Source organism: Schistocerca piceifrons, chromosome 1 (assembly GCF_021461385.2).
Source record: "Schistocerca piceifrons isolate TAMUIC-IGC-003096 chromosome 1, iqSchPice1.1, whole genome shotgun sequence".
NCBI classification, from domain to species: domain Eukaryota; kingdom Metazoa; phylum Arthropoda; class Insecta; order Orthoptera; family Acrididae; genus Schistocerca; species Schistocerca piceifrons.
In genome coordinates, this window is record NC_060138.1 from 813,765,858 (window position 1) to 813,780,244 (window position 14,387).

The 14,387-nt window shown below is 45.0% G+C and overlaps 1 protein-coding gene across 1 annotated transcript in view; it reads right to left on the reverse strand.

The window, feature by feature from the left end:
* LOC124775353 (transmembrane protein 132E) overlaps nucleotides 1-14,387 on the reverse strand; it is a 267,220-nt gene that overhangs the window by 180,663 nt on the left and 72,170 nt on the right. Inside the window, exons 5-6 of the mRNA XM_047250188.1 lie at nucleotides 7,898-8,071; nucleotides 3,910-4,186 (exon numbers count right to left, since the gene is read on the reverse strand). Coding sequence (XP_047106144.1) covers nucleotides 3,910-4,186; nucleotides 7,898-8,071 — 451 coding nt within the window. The remainder of the gene's footprint in view (nucleotides 1-3,909; nucleotides 4,187-7,897; nucleotides 8,072-14,387) is intronic.

The following is a 14,387-nucleotide window of genomic DNA, read 5'->3' on the forward strand; positions in this document are numbered from 1 at the left end:
TGTGAAGGCATCTGCAGCTCCCAACCATCAGTCGACAAGACTCGGCGAAACCAGAGCACCTCTGAAAATGTCCGACGTAGTTCTGGACGAAATTTCAGGAACAGAGAAGGTTCATGAACCACGGCCATAAAACCTGGAAGACTCGCCAACAGCTAGGACATTCGGTAGCGAAAGCCTTCACTGCATGGTTACCGACTATGCTTCTTGAAAACGAGAGTTATCTGGTTCTTTTTCCAATCTATTGGTACCTTGCGTTGCTGCATTTTTTTTCTCTACACTAATTTTTTTCTGTTTCTGTACCATTAATTTTCTCCATTCCTCGTAGGCGCATTTTCTCAAAATCTAACATCTGTGCCTGCCGGAGTGGCCGTGCGGTTCTAGGCGCTACAGTCTGGAACCGAGCGACCGCTACGATCGCAGGTTCGAATCCTGCCTCGGGCATGGATGTGTGTGATGTCCTTAGGTTGGTTAGGTTTAATTAGTTCTAAGTTCTAGGCGACTGATGACCTCAGAAGTTAAGTCGCATAGTGCTCAGAGCCATTTAAAACATCTAACATCCGCTTCGTTTCATTTTCACAGCTCTGATTTTTATATTCGTGTCAAAGGCATCAAATACAAGGGAATAAACAGAAATTAACAGTTATAGAACTCGTAAGTAGACAATGGACATTAAAACGTATACATGAAAAAGGACAAAGAAATCTATAATTAACTTGCTTTTGCTGTTCAAAGCAATACAGTTAGCATACAGTCAGAAGTAATTGTACATAAATGAACATTCATAGACACATTTAAGTATAGACTAACAGACATTGAATTAAATTGTTTTCGCCCAGAAACGAGCAACGTCTAAGATGTTAGAACTGGCCAGCATGAACTCTTCTTCGGAGCATGATGACGGGCACAGACGGCAATTGCGCAGGTGAGACATCGTCTGCTCCTCTCCACACTCACAAGTTGAGGGTCCTCTAGCGTATCCCCATTTTTCAAGAGTTTCTTTACACCGCCCAACACCAGTTCGTAATCTGCTGAGGGACTTCCAGGTACACCAGTTCTCATTATCACAGGGAGGTAGTTCTTCTCTAGGTTGTCTCCAGCCTAGAGGAGCACTGTCTACTCTCTTTGTCCACATGTCTAGCCTTTGGTTTATGTTGTTGTTGTTTACATAGACCCTTACAAAACTTTTTCTGGAATTCAAGGGAGACAGCGCTGGCGAATGGCCAAATAATGGGTGAGTGTCAGATGTCAAGACTCTACGTCCTTCTGCTTGAGCAGCTGCTTCGCGCCTGATGTCGGGCGGAGCCGTAGCTGCTGGGTAATACAGTTGCTCCACTTTAGTGGGTCTCAGGCACCCAGTGGTTATACGGCACGTCCCATTCAGGGCGGTGTCCACGTGCCTAGCATGGCAGGAGTTATGCCAGACAGGCGCTGCTTATTCGCCCGCAGAGTAGCACAACGCCAAAGCCGAAGTCCGAATAGTGACTGGCTGTGCATCCCAGTTAGATTCCCTTAGTTTTCGTATGATATTATTCGTTGTGGACACTTTCATTTTTGTGTTTTGACAATGCGTTTTGAACCTTAGGGTCCGATCTAAGGTCACGCCAAGATCCTTTAGGGGAAAATGAATGTTCAAGTTCAGTGCCATTCCTTGAAATATTTAGTTGTTGGTTGTCCTGTCTGTTTTTTAGGTGGAAAGCACAGACTTGTGTTTTCGTAGGGTTAGACCATAACTTATTATTTTTGTAGAACCGTCCTAGTTCTTCCAGTGCTGCAGACAGCTTATTTTCGACATCATGGAAATCCTTTCCCTAGAAGGCCATTGCGATATCATGCCGGTGCACAGCGGGAGTGGTTGATCATTCGTATAAAGAGTCCTTGAAATTCCACTAAAAATCACCTGTGGCTAAGGAAGATGGCTATTAAGATGGTTAAAATATTCATTAGTGATGTCACAAAACTTTTTCAGGAGTAATTTATGGTTCACAGTGTCGTACGCAGCAGACAGGTCAACAAAGGCCACACCGGTTACTATACGTGATTCAAAACCGTCTTCGATGTACTGGGTGAGACCGAGGATCTGTGACGTGCAACTTGTATCCGGTTTAAAGCCAGCCTGTTGAGGAAAGAGCGCAGTGTCAATTGCTTCTGTCAAACGATTCAGAATCATTCTCTCCAAGATTTTATACAAATGGCAAAGAAGAGATATGGGACGGTAGTTCTTAGGGTCATTGTTCTCTTTAACGGGTTTACGGATAGCGGTAACAGGAGCTTTGCGCCAGACTTTGGGGACCCTACCAGAGCATAAGCAGTTGTTAAAAAGATCTACACTCATGCGCATAAATTAAGGATACTGTTGACACATGGTGAAACAACTTTCTGGTGAGCAATTTGTGGGTTTAAATCACCAAGGGGTATGACCATGCGGTCCATTTGACCTGCGGTCGTCGCACCGTGGCGCTGGCAGCAGTCCACATACGCAGAGGTGTGTTGGTGCATGTCTGAGAACGGTGCAGCGAGTAAGTGTGCAGACGTTTGCAGACGTGCTAATGCTGACTGTGTGTAAAAAATCGTTCAAAGAACACATATTGATGACGTTATGAGGGGTAGAATACTAGGATGACTGGAGGCTAGTCAGGAAATGTGTCCAGGCGCTACAGTAAGGGACATCCACAGTGTAAAACACCACAAGAACACCTATATATCACTATCGGTGCACGCAGACGGCCAAGGAATACTGCAGATAGCCTTGCTCGGGATCTTACCGCAGCCACTGGAACAGTTGTCTCGAGACACACAGTCTACAGACGACTGAACAGACATGGTCTATTCGCCTGGAGACCTGCAAGGTGCATTCCACTGACCCCTGGTCACAGGAGAGCCCGTAAAGCCTGGTGTCAAGAACACAGTACATGGTCATTGGGACAGTGGTCCCAGGTTATGTTCACGGACGAGGCCATGTATACTCTGAACAGTGATACTCGCCGGGTTTTCATCTGGCGTGAACCAGGAACCAGATAGAAACCCCTTAATGTCCTCGAAACGGACCTGTATGGAGGTCGTGGCTTGGTGGAGTGGGGTGGGATTATGATTGGTGCACGTACACCGCTGCATATCTTTGACAGAGGAACTGTAACAGGTGAGGTGTATCGAGACGTCATTTTGCACCAGTATGTCCGCCTTTTCAGGGGTGCAGTGGGTCCCACCTTCCTCCTGATGGAGCTGCCGTCATGGAGGAGTACCTTGAAACAGAAGATATCAGGCGAATGGAAGGGCCTGGCTGTTCTCCAGACCTAAACCCCATCGTGCACCTCTGAGATGCTCTCGGTCGAAGTATCGCTGCGCGTCTTCAAACCCCTAGGACACTTCAGGAGCTCCGTCATGCACTGGTGCAAGAATGGGAGGCTATACCCCAGCATCTGCTCAACCACCTGATCCAGAGCATGTCAATCCGTTGTGCGGTCTGTGTACGTGTGCATGCTGATCATATTCCATATTGACGTCGGGGTACATGCGCAGGAAACAGTGGCGTTTTGTAGCACATGTGTTTCGGGACGGTTTTCTCAACTTATCACCAATACCGTGGACTTACAGATCTGTGTCGTGTGTGTTCCCTATGTGCCTATGCTAGTAGCGCCAGTTTTGTGTAGTGACACGTTGTGTGGCACCACATTCTGCAGTTATCCTTAATTTATGAGTATGAGTGTAGAAACCATTTTAGTGTTGCACGACCAAAATGATTTATTTTCTCATTCGTAAGATCATCCAGCTCAGCAGCCTTTCCTGTTTTACACTTAGTAATCGCCCTATGCAGCTCTGATGATAAAATCTGATGATGACAGCCGAAATTAGTAATGTGTGATTTACGCAAAAGCAAAGAATTGCTGTCTCGCAGCACAGCGTGAGACTGACCTTGGATATGGGCAGCACGGCCTGGATGTCGTCCTTGTGCACCTCGAGCCTGGCGGTGTGCCGCCGCCGGCCGGACGCCTCGAGCAGCGCGGGCTTCCTGGCCGCCCCCGCCACCCCCGCCGCCGCCACGTCGCCGGCCAGCACGTAACGCGCGCTCAGCACGAGGCGCGCGTCCGCCGCCCCCGCGCCGCCCTCGTCTGACACGGCCACCAGCAGAGAGAACACCTCCTCCGCCTTGGACGGCCCTCCGCCGCCGCCACCGGCCGCTCCGCCGCTCCTGAACAATCACTCAGTCACTCGAGGCACTTCGTTTTCATTCGGTCAAAGCTCTTTAAGTACTTGTAAGCGTGAGAGAAAAAAAAAGAAAATGCTAAAAAATGCATGTAAAGCACAGATGTAAAGTTGTAACACTGTTTCAAAAACAACTTCTATCCAGTAGAACAAATGTTTTATTTGCTTCAGCCTATAGTTACACCGTCATACTGTCGAATTATTTGGCTACCGAAATTAGTGCCATAACACTCCGTCTTACGATAAAAAAAAACACAGTGCACAATCAAAATATGATTTAGATACATTTATAAAATATTTTTCAATATAGTAGCTAAAATGAGGTACAAAGTGCAATCTTAAAATACAGGCTATCCCCAAATCCCTGGCACGCAGGCGTCTTCTTGGCTTTCTTTGCTTTAATGTTGTGACTGTGTTGATCACAAAATGTTGCTGCAGAAACGACCATTATGGAATAAGAGGAATATTTCACAACTGCTACCTCTTGTACTTTAAGAACAGACGGAGAAAGATCATTCTCCATAATAATGGTAATGATTATGAGGTGGCGTCTGATTGGGGCACGGTTAAATAGGGAGTGTGGCAGAAGTCGGTAGTGGGATCGATGCTGTTTCTTATACGAGGGTCATTCCATAAGTCATGGGAACAAGGTGTACCTTGCATACATGTGGCATCGATGTAATCGCAGTAAATACGTTCGAAAGCCCACGGCAAACAGTACCGAAATCAACCGACAGCTCGCTACAGCATGCGAGGATGGGTGGGTAATAGCGACTGAAACATTCAGTGTGTGCTACAAAGTGGATGTAAGCAAAGGGCAACAACGAGCATACGTGAAAGTTACCTTCTCGCTGGCACAAATGCTACCCATTGTCATGCAGAAGCATGGGCCGCTGTGGCTGAAGACGAAAACGTCCGGGCGCTGTATAATGCAATCATACTGCATGATCGCGCTACTACCCACAAAGCAGACATCATGAACTCTGTACAGCGATGGGGTGGAAAATTCTCCTCCAGCCACCCCACTCACCAGACCCCCCCCCCCCCTTCCATGCGACGTCGACCTCATTCCATAACTGCAGAAACCATTGTGTGGCAGGCACTTTGGAAACGGGACGGATATCCTCAAGGTATTTTGGTGACAGGTGGCACACACTGGTGGCAATGCTAATGGCATTTAACGCCTTCCCTATCGTTGGGAACGCTGTCTCCATCCATTAAGGGACTGTTTTGAAGGATAGTTTGACTCATTTCTGTTCCATTTGTACTCGTGCGAAATAAATTTACATAGATTTAAAATAATGCATGAGTTTCATGTCACCCTTTGCCATGACCTGTACTGGAACTCTGTTGTATGTTGGCATTCTGATACACACTGCCTTACCTCTTCATCGCACACCGTGAAATTACTACGTTGTCGCATTATCGTAAGATATGTCATAGGTGGCGTGACGTGTGGAATGATCCTCGTATACACAAGATGGTTAGAAACAGTCTGAAAAGCTTGTACCGGTGTTGCAGGGTGAGCTATGCTGAGAATAACATGTTAAGAAAAAAATTTGATACATTGCACCGTTTCCACGTTAATTAGCATTGGAGTTAGCCAATCAAGCCGTTGCGTGTTCAAATTCAAGAATCTACCCGTCGCCCCCCTCCTTCAGAGACGGTGTCACCAAATGTGTTCTTCGCTTAGATTCATAAAACCGAATAAGAGAGCGATACAAATGAGACGCTAATAAGGTTCGAACTGGAACCAAAGGCTGAGCAGTCTCGCGCGCTGTCATCTACGCTATGAGAACAGCTGACACTAATTTTATCTGGCGGGGCTCTTGAATTTGCGAGCGCAACTGTCTGATTGACTAACTTCTGTGCTAGTTAACTAGGAACGGGGAAACGTATCGAACTTTTGCTTAACAATTATTTCTCTGTACAGCTACCCAGCAAACCCTTACAAGCTTTTCAGACTATTTATGACCAACCAGTATAAATTATATACCTTCTAATATAACACTACAGTCTAAAATTTGTTTGCTAATGACACTAGCTTGTTAGTGAAAGGTTCTGAGTGCAACACAGGCAATGTATCAATTCGTCCAATTCAAGACATAACTTAATGGCCTGTAGAAAATCAGTCTTTGCTACATCATGGGAAGACTCAGTTTTTACAGTTTCTAACATACACTACGTACGAGTGTGAACAATCCAAATAGTACAGTTCAAGACGCAAGTTCGTAGCTTGTAAAAAGTCAGTTTATGCTAAATCACAGGAAGACTTAGCTTGTATAATTTCTAACACGCAATACGTATGATTTGTGAGTCTGAACACCTAATTCGTAATTGTTCAGGTAGATGGTAAGCTGTCATAGAAAGCCTATGTTCCGAAAATTGTTCACAAATTAAATGCTGCTCTATTTATCATTAGAATAGTATATGCGATAAGTAATGTTTCAACACGAAAATTAGTCTACTTTACTTTCATTCATTCGTGACGCACGGCATTATTTTCTGGGATAACTATTCCCCTTCACAAAGGCTATTGTTCGCTCAGTTCGCGCAACATGTAGTGTAAGTTCATGAACTTTTTGTAGACTCCTGTTCAGAAGCCTGATAATTCCCACATTGGCCTTTCCGTATATATTTTCTTTAATGCCGTTTGCTGCTAACGGTATGAGCTTATACCCAAGAATTATCAGATTTCACTCAGTTAATACTTGGCAGAAATAGAGTCTGTATTTAGATCGCACCCCCTTGACGCTTGTGCAGAAACTTGTACAGTACAGTATTCTGCTGCGTCTATTTTCAACAAGCTACCGCAAGAATTAAAGCGTCTTAGCATTCGCACTTTCAAGTCTAAATTTAAGAATTTCGCGATTCACTCGTTCTTTGCTGTCGGGGAGTTCCTGAAAAAATCTCTATGTTATATTGTTCCTTAAGCTAATATATACCAGTAGTTTGCAGTCAGTATAGGAGTCGAGCAAATTTTATTTTGTTGTTAACTTCACGGTTATAATTTCATGTAGTGCAGAGATTTTTCGTCAATTTTGCTCTACAGAACTATACATATACATTTATATGAAATGCAAAAGATGGAAAGATAAAAAAAGTGCCTTTGCGTATTGCTATAAGACACTTACTTTTATAGCCGACAGATATGTAAATGTGTTCATTTAAACTGAAATAATAGAAGTATCTCGAAAATTACACATCGGACTAAAAAAAGTTATGATTCTAATTTGTTTGTTTCGGAGGAGGACACCCACCACCACCACACCCATTGAAATGTTCAATGGGAACCCCAGTTTTTTAAATGCCGATTACGATTCTACGGCGAAACATACATACGCTTTGTGTGAAGCATATTATTTGTTTCGCCACGGTTTTTGCTGTAATCGGGGCAATAGAAATCAGTACACAATCGTAATTTACGACTAGCTACTCAATGAGCCTCGAATATCCAATGGCACGTGGGACAGGCCAGTATTTCATAAATTGCAATTGGAAACCCCATTCGCAAAGTTGTATTCCTCCGACCTATCGAACAGGGGACTACTCGACGCGCCCCCGTCGTCGTGTAGCGAACTACGACGATCAATGGATCACCCTGTAGACGTACCAAATCGGATGATTCTTTTTGATATACCCTGTACATTGCAAAAACGCCGGCAGGACCGGGAGGGAACGCTAGTGGCTGACTCACCCCGGTTTGCCGTGCGGCGAGGGCTGCAGCTGCGGCGGCGCGTCGGCCAGGCTGTCCCTGCGGAAGGCGGTGACGGTGGCGGCGGTGTGCTTGCCGTTGAGCGACGCTGTCACGTTCCAGCGCTCCGAGCTCGCCTCGGCGCCCAGCAGCCGCAGGCCGTTCTTCACGCGCACCCTGACAACCAAACAACACACCACTTACCGCACGTCTCTCCTTCTCTCCTTTTCTCTACACCTCTATCACCGTCCACTGTGCGTGGTGCTCGGAATATACCCGATACACATAACTATTAACCCGAGGACGCCCAAGCCTTTTTTTCTAACTTGGATGCCTAAGGGGGGGGGCTTCGGCGAGCCCACAGGTATTAAATAAGTTTACTGACGAAAAATTACAACTTTCAAAATGGTTTATGTATTTTAACTATGGCATCGGTTTATAAATGCTGTTAATTGTTATAAATATTGGATTGAGTGAATAACAAATTGACATATTACAATACAAATTGGGTGCAAATTTCTCGACCACCGCTATCGGGTGGAGAAATGTAGGGTCCCCCTGAATAGGTCAGGCGTGCACTACACGCCGGAAGCGGCTACAAGGGTAGCGGAGTACGTGTGGAGTGCACATGGGGGTTTTTTAGGTTAGACAATTCCCTCCCTAGGCCCGACAAGACACCTCCTGAGACGTGGCGAGGTAGGAGTAGGCAAAATGCAAAAGGGAATAACAATATTAATGTGTTAATTGTAAACTGCAGGAGCGTCTATAGAAAGGTCCCAGAACTTCTCTCATTAATAAACGGTCACAACGCCCATATAGTACTAGGGACAGTAAGTTGGCTGAAACCAGACGTAAACAGTAATGAAATCCTAAACTCAAATTGGAATGTATACCGCAGAGACAGGCTGGACAGTGAAGAGGGAGGCGTGCTTATAGCGATAAGAAGTGCAACAGTATCGAAGGAAATTGACGGAGATACGAAATGTGAAATAATTTGGGTGAAGGTCACGGTTAATGCAGGCTCAGACATGGTAATTGGATGTCTTTATAGGCCCCCTGGCTCAGCAGCTGTTGTGGCTGAGCACCTGAAGGATAATTTGGAAAATATTTCGAGTAGATTTCCCCACCATGTTATAGTTCTGGGTGGAGATTTTAAATTGCCGGATATAGACTTGGAGACTCAAACGTTCATAACGGGTGGCATGGACAAAGAATCCAGTGAAAATTTTTTAAGTGCTTTATCTGAAAACTACCTTGAGCAGTTAAACAGAGAACCGACTCGTGGCGATAACATATTAGACCTTCTGGTGACAAACAGACCTGAACTATATGAAACAGTTAACGCAGAACAGGGAATCAGCGATCATAAAGCGGTTACTGCATCGATGATTTCAGCCGTAAATAGAAATATTAAAAAAGGTAGGAAGATTTTTCTGTTTAGCAAAAGTGACAAAAAGCAGATTACCGAGTACCTGACGGCTCAGCACAAAAGTTTTGTCTCAAGTACAGATAGTGTTGGGGTTCAGTGGACAAAGTTTAAAACCATCGTACAATATGCGTTAGATGAGTATGTGCCAAGCAAGATCGTAAGATATGGAAAACAGCCACCGTGGTACAACAACCGAGTTAGAAAACTGCTGCCGGCCGGAGTGGCCGAGCGGTTAAAGGCGCTACAGTCTGGAACCGCGAGACCGCTACGGTCGCAGGTTCGAATCCTGCCTCGGGCATGGATGTGTGTGATGTCCTTATGTTAGTTAGGTTTAAGTAGTTCTAAGTCTAGGGGACTGGTGACCACAGCAGTTAAGTCCCATAGTGCTCAGACCCATTTGAACCATTGTGTAGAAAACTGCTGCGGAAGCAAAGGGAACTTCACAGCAAACATAAACATAGCCAAAGCCTTGCAGACAAACAAAAATTACGCGAAGCGAAATGTAATTTGAAGAGGGCCATTCGAGAGGCGTTCAGTGAATTCGAAAGTAATGTTCTATGTACTGACTTGGCAGAAAATCCTAAGAAATTCTGGTCTTATGTCAAAGCGGTAGGTGGATCAAAACAAAATGTCCAGACACTCTGTGACCAAAATGGTACTGAAACAGAGGATGACAGACTAAAGGCCGAAATACTAAATGTCTTTTCCAAAGCTGTTTCACAGAGGAAGACTGCACTGTAGTTCCTTCTCTAGATTGTCGAACACATGACAAAATGGTAGATATCGAAATAGACGACAGAGGGATAGAGAAACAATTAAAATCGCTCAAAAGAGGAAAGGCCGCTGGCCCTGATGGGATACCAGTTCTATTTTACACAGAGTACGCGAAGGAACTTGCCACCCTTCTTGTAGCGGTGTACCGTAGGTCTCTAGAAGAGCGTAACGTTCCAAAGGATTGGAAAAGGGCACAGGTCATCCCCGTTTTCAAGAAGGGACGTCGAACAGATGTGCAGAACTATAGACCTATATCTCTAACGTCGATCAGTTGTAGAATTTTGGAACACGTATTATGTTCGAGTATAATGACTTTCCTGGAGACTAGAAATCTACTTTGTAGGAATCAGCATGGGTTTCGAAAAAGACGGTCCTGTGAAACCCAGCTCGCGCTATTCGTCAACGAGACTCAGAGGGCCATAGACACGGGTTCACAGGTAGATGCCGTGTTTCTTGACTTCCGCAAGGCGTTCGATACAGTTCTCCACAGTCGTTTAATGAACAAAGTAAGAGCATGTGGACTATCAGACCAATTGTGTGATTGGATTGAGGAGTTCCTAGATAACAGAACGCAGCATGTCATTCTCAATGGAGAGAAGTCTTCCGAAGTAAGAGTGATTTCAGGTGTGCCACAGGGGAGTGTCATGGGACCGTTGCTGTTCACAATATACATAAATGACCTGGTGGATGACATCGGAAGTTCACTGAGGCTTTTTTCAGATGATGCTGTGGTGTATCGAGAGGTTGTAACAATGGAGAATTGTACTGAAATGCAGGAGGATCTGCAGCGAATTGACGCATGGTGCTGAGAATGGCAATTGAATCTCAATGTAAACAAGTGTAATGCGCTGCGAATACATAGAAAGATAGATCCCTTATCATTTAGCTACAAAATAGGAGGTCAGCAACTGGAAGCAGGTAATTCCATAAATTATCTGGGAGTACGCATTAGGAGTGATTTAAAATGGAAAGATCATATAAAGTTGATCGTCGGTAAAGCAGATGCCAGACTGAGATTCATTGGAAGAATCCTAAGGAAATGCAATCCGAAAACAAAGGAAGTAGGTTACAGTACGCTTGTTCGCCCACTGCTTGAATACTGTTCAGCGGTGTGGGATCCGTACCAGATAGGGTTGATAGAAGATATAGAGAAGATCCAACGGAGAGCAGCGCGCTTCGTTACAGGATCATTTAGTAATCGCGTTACGGAGATGATAGATAAACTCCAGTGGAAGACTCTGCAGGAGAGACGCTCAGTAGCTCGGTACGGGCTTTTGTTAAAGTTTCGAGAACATACCTGCACCAAAGAGTCCAGCAGTATATTGCTCCCTCCTACGTATATCTCGCGAAGAGACCATGAGGATAAAATCAGAGAGATTAGAGCCCACACAGAAGCATACAGACAATCCTTCTTTCCACGAACAATACGAGACTGGAATAGAAGGGAGAACCGATAGAGGTACTCTGGGTACCCTCCGCCACACCCCGTTAGGTGGCTTGCGGAGTATGGATGTAGATGTAGATGTACAAAATACAGATGTGTTCATATACAATAGAGTACTCTGAGTCCTCAACTTCAAGGCAGGAGACACACTTCACAATTTTTTCTGAATGTGTGTTACACACATGTTTATGACACTGTCCAAAATTCTGTTTTGGTTTACTTAGATTGTTGTACTTCTGCTTCTTTGTTTTAGCTTTTCTTACACAAATATGGCACCGACCTTTCCCTGCAGGAGGCTGACGTGCTTCTGTTGTGACTTCTTTGATTTTCTTTTGTAGAATAGTCTCCATTGATTGAACAATTTGGTTAGATAACCCTCTTGCATTGGCACTTCTTTCTTCTACCTGCAATTTCACTAGTTCCATCCCAGCTTGTAGCCGGCCGCGGTGGTCTCGCGGTTCTAGGCGCGCAGTCCGGAACCGCGCGACTGCTACGGCCGCAGGTTCGAATCCTGCCTCGGGCTTGGATGTGGGTGATGTCCTTAGGTTAGTTAGGTTTAAGTAGTTCTGAGTTCTAGGGGACTGATGACCACTGCTGTTAAGTCCCATAGTGCTCAGAGCCATTTGAACCATTTGAACCCAGCTTGTAGAAGATCAAGTTTCCGTTTGTTGTGTTTCTTTTCATTCCATCTTGGATGTTGCTGGATGAATATGGTGGTTGAATCGATAGCACAAATGTCGATGAGAATGTAAAATACAGATAGAGGCCATCTCCTTGTTCCCCTCTTGCAGGTGTACATACGCGTCATTTGATCAATGGTATCAATTCTACCTTTAGTGGAATTATAATATGCATTTATATCTGTGTTATTTTTCTCTCCTCCAACAGAGCCTTTATCTTAGTGCATTGCTGACAACATCAGTAAGTTTTTACTTTATTTCGTTTTTGCTGTGTAGGACACCAAAGTACTGGAAGCCTACGTGTTAGGAACTGCACTATGTGGTGTCACCGCCAGGCACCACACTTGCTAGGTGGTAGCCATTAAATCGGCCGCGGTCCGCTAGTATACGTCAGACCGGCGTGTCGCCACTGTCAGTGATTGCAGATCGAGCGCCTCCACACGGCAGGTCTAGAGAGACTTCCTAGCACTCGTCCCAGTTGTACAGACGACTTTGCTAGCGATGCTACACTGACAAATACGCTCTCATTTGCCGAGACGATAGTTAGCATAGCCTTCAGCTACGTCATTTGCTACGACCTAGCAAGGCGCCATTACCAGTTTATATTGAGATTGTAATTATGTACCGTCAAGAGCGATGTACACCAATTATGGATTAAAGTTAAGTATTCCAGCAGCAATGTACCTTATTGTCTATATTAATTACATTGTCCTGTTCCAGACCTCACGCCAGTTTGCGTGAGCTTTAACGCGTGGCTTTCGGCTTCCTCCAAACTCCGGAATTGGCTCCTGCCAATTCACAACAAACTCACTGCAAGTTTACAAGATAAATAACAGCTGACTGACATCAACAATCACTTCCTCTGAAAGTAAACCGATTATTGTGAATATCAAGAATACCAACCAACAAGAAACTAACTTGCATTGTTGTATAGATGAGAAATACGATATCCTACTAAGGGAAATTTTCTATAGCATGGAAGCCTAAGGGGGGGTTTATTGGACCCATAATAAGTTTATTGATTTTTTCTTTCAAAGCAGGAATTTTCTATAAAATATATTGACACTAACGTTTCATAAAATAGCCAACAAATAATAACTCAAAGGGAATACGTTATTAAAGTTACTTGGACAAAAGCAGGGGACATAAAAAAATTGTGGGTTCAATGAACCCAACTCCCCCCTTAGGCGTCCTAGGGTTAATTTTACCGCGGCAACATGCTGGCTGAAAACGGGCAGACCAGATGCAATCAGAGATCTCTTGTGGGAGGAAACACAGACCTTGAGAGAGCTCAGAACCTGGACAGTGAATCCACGCAAAAAGAGTGGGACAACTGCGAATAGGCCGGTACGCTGTATTCTTTCTTCCCCAACATGAGGGAGCTATTGGGATGAAACATGCCAATCAGTTCTTAACCAGCCGTGGGCCATACACAATGCATTTGCTACATGTATGTTTCGCTCAGGAGGCTGATTGTACCTGTGTATAGAGCAGAAATCACGCTCCTATATTGTGGCTGTTGGCCACAGGAAAAAGAAAAAACTAGCATTCGCAAGACGACATATTCACTTAGCGACCACACCTCGTGAACCGATCTCAACGCCTGTGCAAACAGAATAGCTACTCTCTGTTTTTTTCATTCTGGACGTGGGACAGCGGCTGGTCAAATATTTAACAATGAAATTCACCAGGAACAGCCGTGCAAATTGAGAAGTTTTTTATTTTATTTTCGCTACCAGTTCCGACAATCCAGTATGCCACCATCTTCAGGCCTCATACCACCTCCCAAAAATTATCGATCTAGGCGTACTGGGTTGGTTGGTTGGTTGGTTGTTTGGGGAAGGAGACCAGACAGCGTGGTCATCGGTCTCATCGGATTAGGGAAGGATGGGGAAGGAAGTCGGCCGTGCCCTTTCAGAGGAACCATCCCGGCATTTGCCTGGAGTGATTTAGGGATTGAACCGTCGTCCTCCCGAATAGGAGTACTGGGGCCATCCGTTTCTGGATGTCGTGAACACCCAAGCGTTTCCTCCGAAGACTTGACTGCCCAGGTCTTCGAAGGAAGCACTCGAGAGTTCACGACATCCACAAAGAGATGGCCCGAGTATGCCTCTATCGAATGTTTGGGAGGTGCATATGGGGCCTGATAATGGCATACTGAATTCC